Source organism: Podarcis muralis, chromosome 4, assembly GCF_964188315.1.
Source record: "Podarcis muralis chromosome 4, rPodMur119.hap1.1, whole genome shotgun sequence".
NCBI classification, from domain to species: Eukaryota; Metazoa; Chordata; class Lepidosauria; order Squamata; family Lacertidae; genus Podarcis; species Podarcis muralis.
This window is the reverse complement of record NC_135658.1, coordinates 35,547,677-35,568,031: the sequence shown is the minus strand read 5'-3', so window position 1 is coordinate 35,568,031 and position 20,355 is coordinate 35,547,677. Positions and strand designations below refer to the sequence as shown.

Genomic DNA, 20,355 nt, shown 5'->3' with positions numbered 1-20,355 from the left:
TTTGAAAAATTCTTTTCTACACCAAAAGAAATATGTGATAAGAAAACAAATTGAAAAAGCAACTCCTGCCTTTTGTAGAAGTAATGCAGTCACTTCAGTGGTCAGTATTCCAAATCAGAAAAATGAAGGGCTGATAGCTTAAGCTAAACATACTACTTACAGGTGCTTCATTAAAGGATGGTAAATTATTAACTGGAGCACATCTTATATCTTGCTCTCTTCAAAATAGTTTCCAAGTCTGATTCATAATTTGTTGAAATTCATGGTGGCCTTGAGAAGCTCCTTTAATCTGGAAATATTCTTTATCTTAAATAAATTCTCCACTTTGAGAAGTCTGGCTAGTCAGATGTAGCAGGGAGAAAAAATTGTGTACACACAAATAAGACAGTGACGTTAGCCAAGGGTTTTTGTAAAAAAAGAAGGTTGCGTTCATACTTGCCTTGGTAAATTTAAGCATATATACCACTTCCTTTGTTTATAATACATGAAATTGACATGGAATTTAGTTTTACTTGACAAGTTTTTATACTTAAAAACACTAGCCTCAGCAGCTAGAGTCCATGGCTAAAGATTATACAGCATCAGCACAAGCAAAGCTCAAAGAAGAATAAGTTACAGCTTTTGGTTCCCACCATTTCTTCCCCAACTTGGAAATAAATCATGACAAATACTCCAGACTTTTCCTTCCTCCTTCAAAGAGTTCTTGTGAAACTTCAAGAGGTTAGCATATCATAAGCCCGAGGTAAAGGATTTGTGAACTTTTTCATTGCTTTGATGGTGGGGAGGGTATTGAAAACAAGCACACATTAAGATTATTATTTAGAATGGGGCTAAAGCTGACCATGGCATTGGTCACCCAAAGGCTATAAATGAATTAATAAATTGAAGGGCTGTGTGTGTGTGGGTGGGTGGGTGGGTGGTGAGTTTAGGTACATAAATGGTTAAAAGTGCCATCTTTCCTTTTCCCTGATTAATGGTTAGTTAAGGGCTAATTGTGCCATTGGCTTCAATAATAAGGAGCCAAGATAAATCATCTTTTTTTAAAGCCTTGAACTTTCACAAGTAATTCAACAACTGCAGCTCTAGAGAAATAACTTGTTTACATCTCTTATGTTTATAACAAAGCCTTTAAAGAAAATATACGTTACAGATTTTTTAACTGCAAACAAAAATTCACATACAAATACAAAACTGCTTAGATCTTACACACAGATGTCTACATGGTCAAAGCTCTTCTAAATTGTAAAAAGAAAACTTGGATGCCTATTTCCCCCACCAGATAATCTCGTTGTGCTGAAGTGAGAGTGACTAACATACAGTAGGTGATCTATAATATGATCATGATATTCACACTACATATGAAAACTAGTAATTTAGACCCATATACTGCTTCTGAAGTGTTTTATCTATTTCAGCTACGCCGGTCAATTGTGACTGCTGATATTACCTAACCCCAGACTACTTACACAACTTAAATCCTGCTGAAAAGTCCTCAAGTGTTTTAGGTATTTGTCCAGGTAGATTAGGGAAATAAGAATTGACAGGAAACTCTATTGCTAAAAGAAATTAAGTCTCAACAGTGTTCCAGCAATACAAAATGTAAAACAGCTGGGGGGAAAAGTGTAAAGTTATGTTGTACAGATTGCTTTAATAACAAAACTAAAGTGGATTAAAATGCTGTCTGAAAATCCAAGAGTGTCCCTTACTTAAAAATACAACATGAAGGTCTTCTAGCATTTAAAGTAAAGCTTTAAACCAAAATATGGATTAATGCTTCTAACGGTTGGTTGGTTGGTTGGTTGGTTGGTTTGTGTGTGGCTTTCTTTTCCTCTTAAGGGATTATGGGAAATACTGAAAACAAAACTAAAGCAGGATAAAAGTACAATCATCATTTTGATAATGCCTTTTTCTGCTGATATTCTTTATCGGTCTCAAATTGACAAAGGAACATTAACAAGCACTGGTCAAGACTCATGATTAAGAAAACAATCAAAATACTGATCTACCTTTTTCCTAATATTTATACACATGTAAGACCGATGTCTAAGAGTGGAACAGGCCACAGAGAAATTACACAAAGTTTCTAAACAGGACTATAGAGCTAAACTACCACAGCCAGAAGTCTGAGTTTATGGATGTTTAAAATACTAAATGACTTTTTGCAGTAGTCTTTTCAGGTTCTATGCTGACCAGAAAGCCAGAGTCTATCAAACTCAATGTATAGCAAGTTACTCCCCTTCTATAAAAGTAGCCTTAAGGAGACAAACAATCTATTACAAAGTAGGAGCTGGAATTCTTGAGCGCAGCAGCATTTAATTTAAATGGATTAAAGAGACAGTAACCTTTCCTCTGTCTTCATATAAGAATAGTTGTAAAAGAAAATTCTTAAAAAGGTACCACTTCCAATGTCTTTATTTTCCATAACCTTGTGAAATTAATTGCACGAAGCTACAAAATTAGCAAATGCTTTGAAATCTGTATACAAAACATAAATTACCTCTACTTTTAAACTCAGTTTTTTTGTGCACCACTTAGAAACTTTTAAAAGTGGCACCCAAAATAGCCATACACCACTCTAAAAAAGGAAACTGTTCCTTTAATATCATACCCTCCCATTTCTCCCAACACTCAGATCTCAATACACAGCTAGTCATCATGTTCACGGACATTTCCAAGGTGAGATTTCATGTTCCGTTCCCATAACTTCTGGTTGTCAGAAAACCCATGCTTTCCTTTGTTGAAAGAATTTGGTCCTGCTGAAGTTGGAGTATCCCTGTGATAACAGAAAAAAAAGCATGTAGCCAACTTTATCAGTTTCATATTAATAGTTTAGAAGTCCAGGTACACATGCTAACCTGCTAACATGCAGTAGGTACCTTCTTAAGTTTGCTGTTCAGAAAAATTTAACACCATCATCTCTTTCATTGTGAGGCAATGAAAGATGCCTCTCTAGAACTACTCTCACACAATGGAAAAAATAATAGTGCAGAAATCTCTTCTATGCAGCTACAAAGCAGCAGTTAGTGACAATGCCCACAATATTAAACCTGGGAATACTATGCAGTGCGCATACACACACGCACACACACTTTGAATATGTTGAATATTAAAACCCCAATATATTAATATTGCTTGTCTGCCTAGAGCTAGATGGACCATGACCTTAAAGTCAGTTTATAATAAAAGTTGTATCTGCATAATGAACAGTCACAGACTGTTCAATGTGCTAAAATACTTTTTCCAGATTAGCTTCCATAAACTCTCAGGCTTTGGGTCATTATGATTCAGAGATATTACATAACTTTCAAAAATACTGTACTGAAAGACATAACCTAAGCGGGGTGGAAAGTGGGTATGAGACAGAAGAGACAAGACAGGATGGGATGAGAAGATCTCATATAGTTTTGGCCATAACAAGAAAAACTGTGAAAGGTTTTGAAATGATGTTGTTGCAGAAAGCAAAACTACAAAAGCTACTATGTAGAACATATTTCTGTCACCCCACATTTTCCTAAAATAACAAGCAAGTGCAACTCTACCTTCCAATGTTCTTCATGCGCATTTTAGCTTCTGGTGGCATCTCTTCAGGTTCACTCTATTTTCAAAGAAAAGATGAACATAAGAAAATAGTTACAAATTCTAATCAGTAGGAGTAAAATTGTGGCATATGAAATAATGAACACATTACAAGCCTCTTCTAAATTCATGTTTACACTTAATAACTTTATATTTACATTCAGAACAAAGCAGGCAGTTGCAGCTCTATATCTAGAGGGATCAGATCTGAGCCAGGGAGAAGTATGCACGTTTTTCTGACACATGCCCCCTTCCATGAACCTTTTTTTATTCTCAAATTAAAATTCAAGGTTCTATCACCAATACTGCCAAAGACAAAAACCAAAACAGATCCAAATTCCCCACCCAAAGAACACATAGCATTTACATTTCTCTCATCTGCCTACTGCCAGTTCTATTAAGAAGCAAAGATAACAGACTCAAATTCAAGTCAGAGGGACGATTGGTTTCACACACCAGGGGGCAGTAGTAATGTGTTTTAGAAACACAGGAATAAAAAAAAACACTCCAAGTCTGAAAAAAGCAAAGGCTGGAAAAATACTTTAGATTTGTACCGTATATCAGCCTTGTGCAGAAACGGGGAAAATGTCAACTGTCAAATTTTAAAGACAGCTTGGCAACAGAGTGATACCCAACTATGGTGCCTGCTGGCACAGCTGGCTTCTGCTCTCACAAATGGGCTTGCCCCTTCTGTTCTCTGCAAGCCCCCTGCTGTGTCCCAAAATGTGTCCCCTCCAGAGCAAACAGGAGGTGGGGCAGGGCTTCAGGAAGAAGGGGAAATCACTGACACAATATTGGACCTCATGCCAAAGTGTTTAAATTATTTGAAATTCAAATTTCAAAGGGCATTTACACATTTCAGATTTTAGCAGAATCCCATGCCAGTTTGTTGTATTGGACTAGTAGCATATGATACTTTCTCTTTCCTGTACCCATACTCGTCCTGGTCAGAGAATACCATACTTCTCTATTCTAAGAAAATATATTTACTTACATCTTCATCTTCGTTGAAGATTGCTGCTACAGAAAGCGTTTTTGGAGCTAGGGTTGGAGTAGGCTCTTTAGGTTTCTGAAAGAGAACAAAGACAGCACTTGTTTTTTGTCCTATGTTGTGAGGGTTTTTTGTTTTGTTATACGTATTTGTGGTTCTTGTGGTATTTCCCAAATCTACCTGGAAATCCCCATTAGCCACTGAAAGGTGGAATATTTTAGAAAACAACAATAAGCCCCTTAAGTTCTTTAGATGCTTGTCAATGGATATTTGTACCTTTAACCAAGGCTCATGCATTATATTTATTGATATAAGAATATATTAGTGCAGCTATCTTTTACCAGTGTAGCTAAACAATACCACCAGTATTATACTATGTACTCAGTACTGCATAACACCTAAGTCAGAACAAAAATCACCAACTTCAAAAGAATTTTTTCAAGTAAACACCACACCCACCAATAGCTTCCAGAATTTCATTCCCTTGCAGCAGTGTATTATTATAAATGTTTATGGATCAATGAATATTGAAATAAATAGCTTTATGTTTTTTTATGCTTAACTAGCATCCTACCCCAAAAACACCTTTATACAACTTTATAATTCACAAGAAATTGTGAATAGGTATATGTCAATCTGAACTTTTTCTACAGTTTATTACTGCTGATCATGGCATGCGTAAGAAGGTTAGCATAACCTCATCTCAAATGTGTCCTGGAAAGCATTAGGAGACATACTGCGCTCCTAATTCCTTGTGTAAAGATCATCATATGTAAATCTAATGAAAATATTATTAAGCAAATAAGCAAAATAGGAAATAGACACATTAGCACATTAGAATGTTTGGAATTATAGGAAAGCCTCAAAGCCCACCTTCCTCCTCCATTAGAATTCATTGCCTAAAATTAATACAAAACCCTTAGATTTTCAATTGTTAAGTTAGCTTTTGAAGCCCCAACCAAGAACTTACTCAGCATTCTTAAAGAGACAACACATGCTCCAATTGTGTATACCTGGACAGGCATAATCTACCACACTTCCATTTCCTGACTTGCTACTAGTGTGGGTTCTGTGGCAAAATTGCCACACTCACTTTCTGTAGATTTTTGAGACTAGTTAGGGATTCTTTCACTCTTTAGACTAAAGTGTGTCGGTACTGTAGGTTTGCTGCCTGTATATCTATTCTGTCACCTTCATTTCATATAATAAACCAAGCTTTTTTTAATCCTTTTGTGTAAGAACTTCCTTTGGGCATAAGATTAAGTGTTGACATAGTCATAACAGATGTACACCATAACTCTCGCAAAAGATCCTAAAACTCTTGGCAGTGTGTGTATGAATACACGTGCATGCTAGACATACATAGTTTGTAACAGTTACAATATTTTAAATGTTTATTGATCAATGAATAATGAAATAAAAAGCTTTGTTTTTTTACTACTTAACTAGCATGCTACCACAAAAAATACATTGCAACTTTATAATTCACAATAAAACATTCCAATAACTTACAGTTGCTCCAAGCTTGATGGATATTGCAGGTGGTTTCTTTGCAACCTGTGTGCCAATGGCAAACCCAAACTTGGACATTTTGGCAGGAGCAGGCTTTGTGTCGGGGTCGTCAGTTTCTTCATCAGTTGCCGGCTTCTCCACACTGTGACTCGAACTTTCCCCTCCATTACTGGAAGAAACAGTCTTAGTTTTCACAGGTTTTTCTGCCTCTTCTTCAGGTCCTGGTGAAGTCGAAACAACTTACCAAGATGAGCTATTTTTACTGAGTGGACTGATGGGAGCAGCAACCTCATAAAGCACTGTTATGCAGAGGAGACTTTTGCACTTACAGTGTCAGCACCTCCACAACTGTTTATACAGAGCACACTGTAAGAACATAGACATATAGTGAAGGGAGCTCCAATCACGTGACTAATGCAGAACAAAATTCTTCAGTTACACAAAAAGAAATCAAAGTAAGTCTTTAAAGCCACAGGGCACCACTATTACTACTGCCAAGGGCAATTCAGATCAAGGTACAGCAAATTATTAAAGCACACGTCTTGATTGAATAATTTTAGAGGTCTTGCTTTGAACAGCCCCCATTTATACTCATTACTGTATCCATCTTAGATGTAACATTGATATTTAAAGCACAAATGCTTACATCACAATAAAGTTCTTAAGGTGGAATCTAATTGGTGTATTTGCACTCATGGAACAGCTTTTGATCTAGCAGATCACAGATGCCTCTGCTAAGGAACAACAGTGTCCATTGTTTCTCCCTACAACAGTGCCCAGAAAAACTGGACACAGAGAATTGGGAGTCCTGCTGAATAGCAAGGAAGGTGGTACAGGAAGAAATCAGCAAGAAATGCCTCCCCTCTAATTTGCAGAGGCATCTGCTGGAACAAAAGCCCTTCTGCAAGTGCAAAGGCACTAATTGAATTCCATCCTTTGACTTTAAGAAGTTCAGTGAAAAAAGCTTGACATCTTTTAAGAATATAGCACTTGTATTTATATAGCACTTTGTGGGTTCAAAGAAGGAAATCAGGATTAAAAATATGTGACCACCATAAAAAGTCTAAAATGACACATGACTTAAGTTTTGATGCTGAGGGCAGGGAAAAAGAAGAGGAAATGGCTCCAGTCGTTGAAAAATTCACAACCAGTGTGCAACTGTACTCAAATTACAGGGATTGTTACTCAAATTAGAGTTGTTTTAACCAGCAAAAAAAGGGAAGTCTGTCCATCTCTTATTATTCAATTCAATTCATTCATTATACTTAGTTAATCCCAAAATGTTACCTGGCCTAGTCTACAGTGGGAATTGTATAATACTGCGGGTGGGTAGCACCAAGATTGTATCTCTTCATGTGCACTGGCTAACTTTATACAGATTTACAGGGCACCTTCCTACATTCTTAGAAAAGGATTAGACAAATTCATGGAAGCTTATGAATGCTACTAGCCACAATGGCTATGTTCTTCCACAACACTTGGAAGCAACATGCCTCTGAATATCAGTTGCTGGGAATTGCAGGTGGTCAGAGCACTGTTGCATTCAGGTCCTGCTTACAGTCTTCTCATAAGCATCTGGATAGTCATTGAGAGACTAGGATACTGGACTAGATGGGCCTTTGGACTGATCCAGCAGGGTTCTTTTATATTCTTAAGACATTAAAAGTTATAACAATACATAGAGAAGATGGGTTTTAACACCTGCTTAACACTGTTCTGTCTCCCCAGGCATTTTTCAGAACATTGATATCAGCTGTATGCAAACGTGCCTCTGTTCATTGCGTAATTTTACTGGATTCATTTTTATTTTATGGTACACTCCTCTGACTTTTTAAAAAAAATTTGAAAGTCAATAAACATCCTTAAAAATACTGAAAACTGTAATGCCAAATTGAGAATATGGGCATATGGTTGAACGCATTTAGTTGGAAACGTAACTTTTATTCCTAAAAAATGACACAACGAAGTTTCAGAAGAAAGCAACTACTGTAGCATTATCCCTGTAAAGGAATAGTGTGTGTTTGTAGTCAAACCCTGCCCATGTCCAGCTACACGAAAGCCCCTGAGAGTCCAGTGTGGCGTCTATAGAGGACTGCAGCCTTGGGCCAATGTTGCGCTAAATTTTGAAGGGACTGGGATTATTTACACGGGCGCCCATCTGCTTTACGAAACAGCTGCACTTCAGCAGCGCAATGTTTCAGGCCAAGCGGCTCTTTGCAATCCTTGCCCTGCCACAGGGCGTGATATACTGTATATTAGGCACTACGACGTCTTCCACGAGGGGTTCGCACTCCCGCCCAGCCACAGGGACGGGGAAGAAGCGGAATTGTGAAGGATACAGAAAGCCGAGGCACCGGGAAATGCAGCATTCAGGCAGCCCGGGGGGGGGGGAGGGGAGGGGATTTTGGTGAGTCTGCAGAACGACCTTCACCCACGGAGGCCACGGGGCGTCAGAAGCCGCGCGAAAGACGAGGCTGCGACTTGTCTCCCGTCAGAGGCAGCGAACTCGCCTCCGGTAAGCAGCCAAATCTCTCAAGGGCTCTTGAGGGAAGAAGGTGGTACCTGGAGCCCGCCGCCGCTCCCCCCCTCCGAAACCAGCCCTCGACCCTCTCCCGCCCAAACCCAGCCACAAGCGGGGCCCCCCACACACACTCCCGACCAGAGCCTCGCATAGCAACGCAGCGTGTTTACCTCCGTCAAGAAGCGGCCGCTTCAGCTTCACGTCGCCTCCTTTGCCGTCCGCCATTTTGCCCCACCTCCTCCTCCCCGCGGCTGCGTCCACGGACTATGCGCAGCGGCGCCGCTCAAGCCCGCCCACGCCTCGCGCCGTCAGCGGGAGCAGAGAAGCTGCGGCTAGAGAGGCTCCTGCGTTCTCTCTGCTCGCTCCGCTTCCGGGCGGAAGTGGTCGCAACTTCCGGCTTGGAGCGGCCGCTTCTTTTCTAGCAGTAGACGCAAGGGGATTGGTGTTCCTCGAACGCCTGTTGATTGGTCGTGACGTCATCCCTCGCGCTTCGCTCCTCCCCCCCCGCACCCAGCCACCCTCCATCGTTCAGGTCTAAGGAGCGCTGTCATTTTCGGAGAATCGTCGTTGGAAGGGAGCACGAGGGTCATCTACTCCAACCCCCTGCAATGCAGGAATCTTTTTTTGCCCGCTGCGGGTCTCAAGCGCTGAGGTTAAAGAGTCTCATGCTCTAGCGACTAAGCTGAATTAGGGCGAGGGAGTCTCCTTGACTCAAGAGCTCGAGGCCATCCAGTGAAATTGGCAGCGCATTCCGGAGGGATAAAAGTCCTCGCCCGCGCGCTAGTAATACGTGGGGAGGAGCTGCCAAAATATGGCTGAAGGTGGCTTTAAGGGGGGGCTCTCCACAGTGATCCATGCGACAGTGTCTCATAGGATATATAATAATAATAATAATAATAATAATAATAATAATAATAATAATAATTTTATTTATATCCCGCCCTCCCCAGCCGAAGCCGGGCTCAGGGCGGCTAACAACAATAAAACAGTACAAAAGTACAGCATAAACAACACTCTCAAATCATTCATTATAAAATTAATTAATTCAAGCCACAGGCAACCTTTGGGCCAGAGCTCCGCGAAGATTGCCGAGGGAGGGAGTCAGGCTGTGCCCTGGCCAAAGGCCTGGTGGAACAGCTCTGTCTTGCAGGCCCTGCGGAAAGATGCCAAGTCCCGCAGGGCCCTGGTCTCTTGTGACAGAGTGTTCCACCAGATCGGAGCCACAGCCGAAAAAGCCCTGGCTCTAGTTGAGGCCAGCCTAACTTCTCTGTGGCCTGGGACCTTCAAGATGTTTTTATTTGAAGACCGTAAGTTTCTCTGTGGGGCATACCAGGAGAGGCGGTCCCGTAGGTACGAGGGTCCTAGGCCGTATAGAGCTTTAAAGGTTAAAACCAGCACCTTAAACCCGATCCTGTACTCCACCGGGAGCCAATGCAGCTGGTATAGCACCGGGTGAATGTGATCTCGCAGTGAAGACCTCGTAAGGTGTCTCGCTGCAGCATTCTGCATATAAGATATATTCGGAGGAGTTGCTGTGCTCACTAAGCCTGGCCTCCTGAGTCGACTGTTTCCTTGAGTAAAGAGTTAACTTCACTTATCCTCCTACACCAAAGAGTCCCAAGTAAGCTTAGCAGTCATGGGATAATGGGCCATGTGTTCTTCTGGATCAATAATTGTTTAAGGAGCAGCAAGTAGAAACAAATGGACAGTTTTCACAGAGGGTTATAACAAATGGGCCCCCTCAAGCATCTATGTGTGACTGATGCTTTTTAACTGGTTCATAATGATCTGGAATTCAGGGTGAGAAGTGAAGTAGTCACATCTGCTGGTGACATCAAATAGTTCAGGATGATAAAAGCAAAAACAGGATTTTGAGTTCCAAAAATGATCTCTCCAAACTGGGTGAATGGGTATCAAGAAAAACAATTCAATGTATGCAAGTCTAAAGTGATGCACATTAGGACAAAAAAACCCTTGACATATATGCTAATAAGAGTGAATTGGTAAGCAAAGGTTTGGGGACAGCATAATGAAAATGTTGATTCATGCACAGCAGCTGTGAAAAATGTGAATTCTGTATTAGGAGTCATTAGGAAAGAAACTGAAAAGATGTATAAATTATGCAAGTTGTAGAAAGGTTTTGTCCCTGTCAAAATACCTGGAGTAATCTGATGAAACTGAATATGGGAAGATTCAGCAAAACAAAAGGAAGTACTTCTTCATACAGCACATAAACTGGAATTTGCTGTCAGACAATGTATTGATGGCCACCAATTTGGATGGAGTTGATGGAGAATAAGGCCACAGTGGTACCTCGGGTTAAGAACTTAATTCGTTCTGGAGGTCCGTTCTTACCCTGAAACTGTTCTTAACCTGAGGTACCACTTTAGCTAATGGGGCCTCCTGCTGCCGCCGCACAATTTCTGTTCTCATCCTGAAGCAAAGTTCTTAACCCAAGGTACTATTTCTGGGTTGGCAGTCTGTAACCTGAGGTGCCAATGGTGGCTAGTCAGGTGGATGTATACTACCTCTGTATGCCTCTGAACACCAGATACTAGGGAACATGAATGGGGAGAGCTGCATTCATATTCTGCTTTTGGGCTTTCCATAGACATGTACTTGACTATTGATGGGTCATGAATCTGATCCTGCAGGATCTTCTTATGTTCTTAGAATTGTTTTTTCTATTGTATCTTTTGCTGTAATTATCAGTTGTTCAATGCTTGGGTGGCCCTTGGGCCAAAAAGCACCACATAAGCCACAATAATGATGATGGATCCAATTTGTTATTAACATTAAATATCTAGCTATTTCCTTGTAAAAAAAAGGCCACATAACTAACATAAATCGAATAAATTTCCATTTATTTTTCAATGCTACCACAGCTAAGCTCGTATTTACATACGTAATACCTGAATACAATGGGCATATTTGCAATTTACCAGAAAATGTAGGTTCCTTCTTGTCCAACAACTTTATAAAGCAGGTAAAATTCATTGTGCTGCCCTAGCATTCAGAAATTGTTCCTAGTACAGCAACAGCAGCATGCTGCTGAACTCTCAGTTGCTTCACGTCTGACCAAACAGTGGGGGCTGAAGAAATCTATTCTGCTTTACCAAGTATGGGCACTGACACCCTGGACATAATCGTCTGTGGATCTTTAGAAGCCAAGGGTGCTTGTTAATGATATAAACCTTCATGACCTCATCTTATAGTTAAGTATTGTGAGGGAAGTTCATTTGGCATCCACAGCTTGAAAGCCAATTCCCTTACTAGAATAGGGTAGTGAAGGGGTGAAGGTTACAACATGCACTGTCACATTTTGATATTATTGGGCTCTTGAATAACTTCTGGAACTTATGACTGAATATTGAATAACAGGCAATAAATATGTCACATTCATTTTTGTAGAAAAGCAGGTTCTTGTGTCACTTTGGCTGACACCCATGCAACTCAAGAGCTAGAGAAAAGTTTAAGCAGTTAAATTTTTAAGGTTAAATCTTGATTTAATTCAAACTTACAATCAGTCAAACACTGGGTGGCTAACATGCTATTAAGACACATCTTCCCACCAGTTTTTCTGTGTTTGCCGCCTGGAGAAATTTTGTGCAAACTGCTTGTGTGCCTTTCTTTGACCAGCCATTTTTTCATGCAACTTTGTTTTCTTCCATGTGTCAATTTGCTGCTTTGACCAGGAAGACATATCCACAAAGCCTTCGTGTTTTCTTTGTGGAACAAACTGCAGAGCTTCCTTCCAATTCCCAGTATCTTTCAGTGTTAATAAGATGCGCATCATTTGATCCAGAGTGAGATTTTTGGCACCCTCCGCCCATTGCAAGCACCTATCCAAAGGAAGGCGTGCTGTTGCCAAGTCCAGCCGTTTTGCATTAGCAAGGGAGAGTCCAGTCTTCATTGATTTATCAACTATTGACCCAATTATATAGATCTTATCATGCTCAAATGTTTTCATCACATTGGGAGAATCAGCAGTTAAGTAGACAAGTTGATCTTTTGGAAAGACTTCAACATAAGACTTTTCTGTCACAGTCACAAACAACTTGTCCCATGCTTCTCCGTAACGTTTGACAAATTCTTTGTGATACGGACCACCTGCTTGGAGATTACAATAATGCAAGTGAAATGGGTCCAAAGCTCTACGATTGGCCCCTTCAGATTCCATCAGCTGTTTCACTGTATTCTCCATTTCTCTGCGTGACATATAATTTTCGTAGTTCATATCATACACCAGAGGCTGACCAAAGATCATAGACTGGGCTGCTCTCCAGTTGTACACGGCATCCTGTGACCTAGTCCAAAACTTAGGGAGAAATGTATTTGGTAGCTCACCACCAGCATTTTCCTGAGTGTTTAGCATTCGTTCCTTGTTTGCTTCGTTTCGTTTTTCTTTCTTTTCTCTGTCAGCTTTCTTCCTGTTTTCTTTTATAGCCAAGAATTTTAAGTACTTCCTTATGGAACTCTTGGTGGGACATTCATTTAAAGTCTTGAAATCTTCTTCGCTAATATTTTCTGGAACAAGTCTGCCCGATAGTCTCCACATCTCAATAAGTTCCCTAGTAACCGCTAAAGGAGAATCTTCTTCACTCTGTGATGTTCTTTCAGTGGCTTCTTCTTGCTGTGCAGACCGCATTACATGTTTCCATCCATCCAAATCTAGTTTCTCAGTAGCACTTGGGGAGGAGTCCTTGTTCAACCAAGCCGACAAAACCAAAGTTCTACAAGTTATGACTCTGCTGGGCATTATTAAAAATAATCTCCTTTTTGTCCCATCTGATGCTGCTAATTGGAAGACAGATCTTCTAATAATATTAAATAGATGCATATTTTAGAAGTTTGTAATTGGAAATGTGATGTTCGGCTGTTATCTGCAATTATACATAGAAAACAGAAGATAATTCAGTATTAGCAAGCTGAAGCTGCTCCTAATCTTAACTATCTTAAAATACTGCTCACTTTGTATGTCAGTAAAAACATGCATTCTAGTCTTGTAATAGAGCAAGGGAGAATTGATGAAGCTGTCTAAAGGTGCCGTTCTGTACCTCTTTACCTAGAAGTAAACTCAATGGGACTTTCTTCAGGGTAAAGATTTAAAGGAGTGGGGGAACCATGGCTAAAAGGCAGCCTTCTGAGTGTTTCTTCTGACCGACAGGACCCTTCCTATGCAATGCCACACCCCCTCACTAGCCCTCCTTCATGCCCTGCTTGAGTGTATCTGGAATGTGCCACTGAACTGTAATAATGTCATTTACTTCCTAGAAGAGGAGGAGGGGTATTGTAGAAATGGCTGGTTTTGGGGTGGCTACAATCCACTGCTCCACCCTCTTTTGCCCCTGACCCTGCCCTCCACTTGCATACAGCCCCTGGAAGTCTCCTCATAAGGGAATGCAACCCTAAAACTAAAACAAGCTCCCCGAGCCCTGATGAATAGGATTGTACTGTGGAAATTAAGAGACTTTAGGCAACTGAAAATGCCAGTTGGAGAAATGAATGTGATAGATACTGAGAAATAAAAGGCTGGACATAAAAGGAAGAGCTGGGGTGGGACAAAGCTGTGGGATGCTTCAAAGGGAGGGATAAGTTTGTGTCTTATAAATAACTTGTATGGATTTAAGGAGGAGCATCAGAGTTCCTCAGTTCAATAACCCTGCCCTCTATCATAGCTCCATGCATTGATATTTTAACAACAAATAACACTGAAGAACCAATAGAATTATCAGCCTTTTCTCCTTTCACCCTCATAGGCCCTTCACTTACATCAGCAACAAAGTCATCCAATTTCAAAGCATAATGCAAAAGTCTTCCTAACTGGGGAAAATAGATATGCACTTTACATTAGACATTTATTAAAAACTCAATATTTTGAAATAAAATGTTTAGAAATTCATATGAGAAAATACATTCAAAATGTATTTTTAAAAACCCAAATATTAATGTGGAAACAGCATGTACAAGACTTGTAAATGAACTCATGTGAAAATCTCACAGACCAGAAACTTTTTGATATACCCATCTTTACATGGGCCCCACTAATTTCAGTAAAGCTTTCAAATGAGCTCCATCTGCATTACCATCTTGATGCAAAATAACTTTATATATAACTAATTTTATTGCTGGTGGCGAAATTCAATAAACACAATTTGCATTCCTAAAAAGAGGAGAGGACTAGGAGCAATTGGGCCTCGGTCGAGAAATCTCTATGAAATAAGAAGATTGGTTTTATAGAAATATTTAGTTACCTTTCCTTTTGTCAAATATGCAGTTACTTGCTACTATGCTTTGAAGCCCACAGGTTCTGGAAGAAAACATAGGTTTGAGAATATTAAAACTGGTTTCCACATGGTTAAAGTGCTTTAAGAAATAAGAAGTTTGACAACTTTCCTCCACCAATGATCAGCTACAGCATCATAGGGAATTGTATTCTAAGCTGCACAAAAGCTACGTGTTATATAGAACTCTTTTGAAGACTTCAGATAACTCTTTTAAGGGTTGTTTTTCCCCCAGGTCAGGCTTCTCACCCCTGTGTGTCCTTTATCAGGACACCTCCCTTTCACCATCCACACCACTGGGGAAGAGAAACCGAAGAGCCATAGTTCAGTTGTGGAGTACTGTGCAGACGGTCCCAGATTCAATCTCCAGGTAGGCTTTCCTGTTTGAAACCCTAAGAGAGCTGCAGAAAATTCTAAAACAGATGGACCGCTGATCTAGCTTGGTATAAAGCAGCTTCCTATGATCTTTTAACTCCAGACAAGGAAATCAATTGCCTTTTTTATAAAAGGAGAAGCAGGAAAAAGAGGGAGCTATCTGTTTCTCTATGGCAGCGGTTTTCAACCTGTGGGTCCCCAGATGTTGGAGTACAACTCCCATCATCCCTGAGCTGTGGCCTTGCTAGCTAGGGGTGTGGGAGTTGTAGTTCAACAACATCTGGGGACCCACAGATTGAGAAAGGCTGATCTATGGAATCAACATTCACTGTCTTGTGCACTTTTAACACCCATCTTCCAGCTCCGCACACATTCGTTCAAGTGTCTTCCTCACAGCAGCCACAGTAAAACACAGCTAAGTGCACTTAAGCCCATTATAGTTGCAACTAGATGGAGGCTACAAACCTATAGGATACAGCAGGCATGGCCAAACTTGGCCCTCCAGCTGTTTTGGGACTACAACTCCCATCATCCCTAGCTAACAGGACCAGTGGTCAGGGGTGATGGGAATTGTAGTCCCAAAACAGCTGGAGGGCCAAGTTTGGCCATGCCTGGCATACTGGTTTACCTAGGAGTAACTCTTAGCTGGACTCGAGGGGACTTACTTCTGAGTAGGTACACCCAGAAATCCAACGTGCGCCAACGCAACTTTATGTATTTGAAGGTCCGTAATGCCGTTCACATTCTGCTATCCGAGCACTACACCCGCTCAGAAAATATTTTCGGCGCCATCCTAAACAATCACCTCAAACTGAAGCTCCGCGCGCTCCACTCCTCCGCACATGCCCGGTCCGGCTCCAATCACCTTCCCGCCGGAAGTGGGTATGCGGATGCTCCCTTCTCCCCCCTTCGAATAGTTCCGCTAACGTCACTAGGCCATTTATCCATTTCGGAAGGAGCTGAGCAATAGTTGCCACTGGTTGGCCGGTTTCCGAGCCAATCACGGGGCGCTGCAAGGAGAGAAGTAAGAGCTTCGCGACTGCCCGCTTTCTGGGTGAAAGAAGCTTGTGCGCATGCGCTCCGCATGGGTCGGTGGCCGCGCTGCAGCAGCTTGTCTGAGCCTCCCACCTCTCTCAATCGCCATGAGCTTCTTGCTGCCCAAGCTCGGCAGCAAAAAGGAGGTGGATGAGGCAATCAAGAGCGTGGCCGAGAAAGTCCTGGTCCTCCGCTTTGGTAGAGATGAAGATCGTGTCTGCATGCAGCTGGACGATATTGTGAGCAGGCGAATTTTGCTCCTTGCAATCGCATTTCCCCCCCGCACTCCCAGTAGGAATTTGTTGTCTGGGGCAACCAAGTCAGACACTTTTTCCCCACACACACCCACTGCTGTGAACAAAAGAGGACATTTTACTGCCAAATTTCATATGAACGTATTCAGTGTTAATAAGAAGTAATTTAATAATAAATGTTTTATTAATAAAGTAGCATCTGCGTACATTGTGATTTACAAAGAACGGGTCCCATGCAGAGGCTTAAGTATAAAAATATAATAAGGGAAGTCAGGAGGGCAAGGGAGGGAAAAGGAGACACTGGGTAAAATATCAAACACTCTTTGGAAGACTTAAATTTCATTTTTACTGGTTTATTTTCCTTCCCCCTTTAAAATATTTACATTACATAGAACTGTATGGCAAGAGATAGTGCTTTGGTATCCTGGTCCTAACCCAGATTACCAACACTTCAGCCCTACTGATATTTTGACAGCACAAAGTTGTGCTGCTGTTGGCCCCAGAATTAAACTGGCATTAGCTACTCCTTCATGTCATTCCCGCCCCCACCCCCCCGCAAAAAAAGAAAACCCCACATGCACTGGTGCTTCAGTTATCAATCTGTTCTCAAAATGTGTTAAATTTAATTCAATACTTTATTTCTTGCCCTCTCATATTGGGCAGTATAACTTATAACCTTTTCTCTACAGCTTGCAAAAACATCTCATGACTTAAGTAAAATGGCTGCAATTTACTTGGTGGATGTAAACAAAGTGCCAGTGTACACCCAATATTTTGACATCAGCTATATTCCATCAACTGTTTTCTTTTTCAACGGGCAGCATATGAAAGTGGATTATGGGTAAGTTGGTTTGCATGTAACCCAAGTACAAGCTATTCTTGGAATGATATTTGTTTGTGACCATTTGTGATGTTAGCAAGCATCAACAATGCACAAAAGACCTAATAAATATTATTGTCAGATTTATCATAATATGACCAAGTCCTTATGTTCATTTTATGTTCTGATTTTTATTCCATCCTTCTACATTACTGTAGAAATTAGTGTGGGTGCCACAAGAAACTACTTCCCCCCAGTAATTTTAAACATCTATAGCCTTTCCCTAACCCTTAATATTATTAATACTGGCTTCCAAGGTCCTTGGTCATTAATTGATTTTATTGATAAATATTGTACTGAATATTGTTTTGTTTTATTACTGTGGACATAATTGGTATTTTTTTGTAAATGAAAAGTGGTACAGAAATCTTTTAACAATATAGGTAGTTATTTAACACTAAGGAGAGTGGCTGCTTAACTGCAACATAAATTTTTAAATGCATGTATCAAATGTACTATGGAAATTCCCATTACTACGAATCAGGATCTCTATAATAAAGGCCTAACATCTTTTAATTCTTAGTTTTGCTTTGACACTGGAGCACAGAGCATTCATATGTAAACAAATGGACATACATGTGTGCGTATATAGCCAGATGGGATAAAAATCAAATTTGGTATCTTGTCTATAGAACCTATTTGTTAATATTGGAGGCAAGAAGGCATTGAGAGGTGTCTATTCTGAGAGGTAAAACCATTATTATTAATAATAATAATACCTTTATTGTCAATGTACAAACTGTGTACAATGAAATTAACCGAGTCTCCCTCCCCCCCACAAAAACACTCAATCTTATTGCACTCTGTGTGCTTGTTGCACAACACACCAACCCCGAAAGTTAGTTGCTCTATATTATTTTCCGTTCAGCAGCCTAACAGCCCACGGATAGAAACTGTTTTTTAGCCTGTTGGTACGTCTGATTATACTTCTATATCTCCTGCCCAAGGGTAGAAGATTAAAGAGGTGCTGGCCAGGGTGTGAATCGTCCCTGAGAATTTTTCTCGCTCTCCTAAGGCATCGATCCCTTGCGATGTCATCTAGCTGGCTCAGGGGACAGCCCATGATATCACGTGCTGTGTTCACCACCCTCTGTAAATACTTTCTGTGCACAGAAGTCATATCAAATCTAGAGTTGCAAAGGATTTACTCCTTAATTCCAAATGTATCCCACTATATTTTACACAGAGTAGACTCATTAAAATCAATAGACCTAAATTATTCATGTCCATTAATGGGTTTGGTGTGAATATTGTTTTAACATTGGATACAACCCACAAGAGCCACAGTGAACGTAACAGCCACAGGCTCAGGTTGCTTTAAAGGGGGATGAGACAAAGTTCAAGGAGAAAACAATTGCAGCTGAATAAAACATCCATGTTCAGAGGAGGCCTGCCCTTGAAGCTGCTGCCTTGAATTCCTTGTGGGCTTCCTGGAACCATCTCTCTGGAAAACAGAATGCTGGACTACGTTGATCTTTGATCTGATCTTGCAAGTTTCACGTAGGCATTCTGTTACTTTAAAGCAGGGGCTGGGAACTTTGTTTAGCAGGAAGGTTGCAGTTTGTCCCGGACAACCTCGTGGGCAGAGACAAGCAAAAGTGGAAGTGAAGGATGCAGCTCTTACGTTTGTGTAATAAGCTACATTTCAACCACACAAAAACCAAAGGTTTCTACAGTGGTACCTTCAGGTTACAGACGCTTCAGGTTACAGACTCCGCTAACCCAGAAATAGTGCTTCAGGTTAAGAACTTTGCTTCAGGATAACAGAAATTGTGCTCCGGCGGCGTGGCAGCAGCAGGAGGCCCCATTAGCTAAAGTGGTGCTTCAGGTTAAGCACAGTTTCAGGTTAAGAAGGGACCTCCGGAACGAATTAAGTTCTTAACCCGAGATACCACTGTATACCACATTTAACAGGATATATATACCTTTTAATCATCAACGCCTCTAAGCCAGGGGTAGGGAGTCTCTGGCCCACCAGGCCTCCTTATTTGGTCAGCCAGGCTGTTTCATGCAAAACTATCCAGCCCACCTGTCAAAATTGGCCCATGGGAGTGGGGCCATAGGGTTCCCCAGCCTGCTGTTAAGTGGCTTGCATCTCTCCATCCAGGTAAGCAAAATGCAACATCACAGTTAAGAACATGTTCCAGCCTGGCCAAGGTACTTGAGGAAGAGTCTCAAAGCCTCAGGTAGAGACTCAAAAAGCTACACTTGGCCCCTAATGTTTCTCATCCCTGCTTTAAAGACTAAATGATTTGTGCATGAGTTTTTTTAGGGTTCATACTTGGAAATATAACTGTTTCAGAATTTAAGCTTGTATGTTGTTTTTCCAGCTTTCATTTACTTTGTTCCCTTTTGCTTTCCTACTTAGATCTCCAGATCACACTAAATTTGTGGGAAGTTTCAAAACAAAACAAGACTTCATAGATTTGATTGAGGTGATTTACCGTGGAGCAATGCGTGGAAAACTCATCGTACGAAGCCCGATTGATCCAAAGAATATTCCCAAGTATGACCTTCTGTATCAAGGCATTTAATGCCCCACTGGGAGAGGAGTGACAGGTGGAATATGAACTGCTTAAAGCTGATGATTCCACGTCTTCTGCAAACATATGCCAATTGCATTTTGAAAGCGAATGGAAGAAAGGAGCCGAGACTGGTCTTTTGTACACAGGATCATATTGGTCAGCCTCAGAGACAGACATTCATTAATTCATTTTTCAATGGAATTGACTGGAATTGCTTAGGCTGCAACTTATTTAATTCTAATATGTCAAAGAAGCTGCAGTAGAATAATATGTTCTTGTTCTAAATAAATGCTTTCGGGCTATATAAGGATATAATTAACATGAATCATTCTAGAGCTGTAGAAGCATCCTGAAGAAAAGGTAAAAGTAATGACTGGGTTTTTATTCTGAAATGTTATAACT

At 40.8% G+C, this 20,355-nt stretch overlaps 3 protein-coding genes across 4 annotated transcripts; 1 reads left to right on the top strand and 2 right to left on the bottom strand.

The window, feature by feature from the left end:
* Positions 1-501: 501 nt before the first annotated feature.
* Positions 502-8,942, bottom strand: PCNP (PEST proteolytic signal containing nuclear protein). Its single transcript, XM_028726678.2, has 5 exons — positions 8,771-8,942; positions 6,080-6,300; positions 4,571-4,645; positions 3,540-3,595; positions 502-2,773 (listed from the first exon to the last, which is right to left on the bottom strand). Exons 1-5 carry the CDS (start codon positions 8,823-8,825, stop codon positions 2,647-2,649), a joined length of 534 nt encoding a protein of 177 aa, XP_028582511.1. The 5' UTR covers positions 8,826-8,942; the 3' UTR covers positions 502-2,646.
* A 2,505-nt stretch (positions 8,943-11,447) lies between these two features.
* On the bottom strand, positions 11,448-16,174 carry TRMT10C (tRNA methyltransferase 10C, mitochondrial RNase P subunit). 2 transcript variants are annotated; one of them, XM_028726670.2, is made up of 3 exons: positions 16,065-16,174; positions 14,855-14,910; positions 11,448-13,483 (listed from the first exon to the last, which is right to left on the bottom strand). In XM_028726670.2, exon 3 carries the CDS (start codon positions 13,438-13,440, stop codon positions 12,154-12,156), a length of 1,287 nt encoding a protein of 428 aa, XP_028582503.2. In that variant the 5' UTR covers positions 13,441-13,483; positions 14,855-14,910; positions 16,065-16,174; the 3' UTR covers positions 11,448-12,153. The 2 variants fall into 2 exon arrangements, with proteins under 2 accessions (XP_028582503.2, XP_028582504.2); XM_028726671.2 differs by lacking the exon at positions 16,065-16,174 and adding an exon at positions 15,925-16,054.
* Positions 16,175-16,309: 135 nt separating this feature from the next.
* Positions 16,310-20,268, top strand: TXNL4B (thioredoxin like 4B). Its single transcript, XM_028726677.2, has 3 exons — positions 16,310-16,533; positions 17,238-17,389; positions 19,797-20,268. The coding sequence occupies exons 1-3, from the start codon at positions 16,333-16,335 to the stop codon at positions 19,960-19,962; spliced, it is 519 nt and encodes a 172-aa protein (XP_028582510.2). The 5' UTR covers positions 16,310-16,332; the 3' UTR covers positions 19,963-20,268.
* Positions 20,269-20,355: the final 87 nt, after the last annotated feature.

Excerpts from the sequence above, each read along its gene's own strand:
- PCNP (XM_028726678.2), bottom strand. The coding sequence starts at position 8,825 with ATGGCGGACGGCAAAGGAGGCGACGTGAAGCTGAAGCGGCCGCTTCTT. Across the intron at positions 4,646-6,079 it reads CCATCAAGCTTGGAGCAACT|AAACCTAAAGAGCCTACTCC; the intron begins GTAAGTTATTGG and ends GTTCTCTTTCAG. Across the intron at positions 3,596-4,570 it reads TCTTCAACGAAGATGAAGAT|AGTGAACCTGAAGAGATGCC; the intron begins GTAAGTAAATAT and ends CTTTGAAAATAG.
- TRMT10C (XM_028726670.2), bottom strand. The coding sequence starts at position 13,440 with ATGCATCTATTTAATATTATTAGAAGATCTGTCTTCCAATTAGCAGCA.
- TXNL4B (XM_028726677.2), top strand. The coding sequence starts at position 16,333 with ATGCGCTCCGCATGGGTCGGTGGCCGCGCTGCAGCAGCTTGTCTGAGC. Across the intron at positions 16,534-17,237 it reads GCATGCAGCTGGACGATATT|CTTGCAAAAACATCTCATGA; the intron begins GTGAGCAGGCGA and ends TTTTCTCTACAG. Across the intron at positions 17,390-19,796 it reads CATATGAAAGTGGATTATGG|ATCTCCAGATCACACTAAAT; the intron begins GTAAGTTGGTTT and ends TTTCCTACTTAG.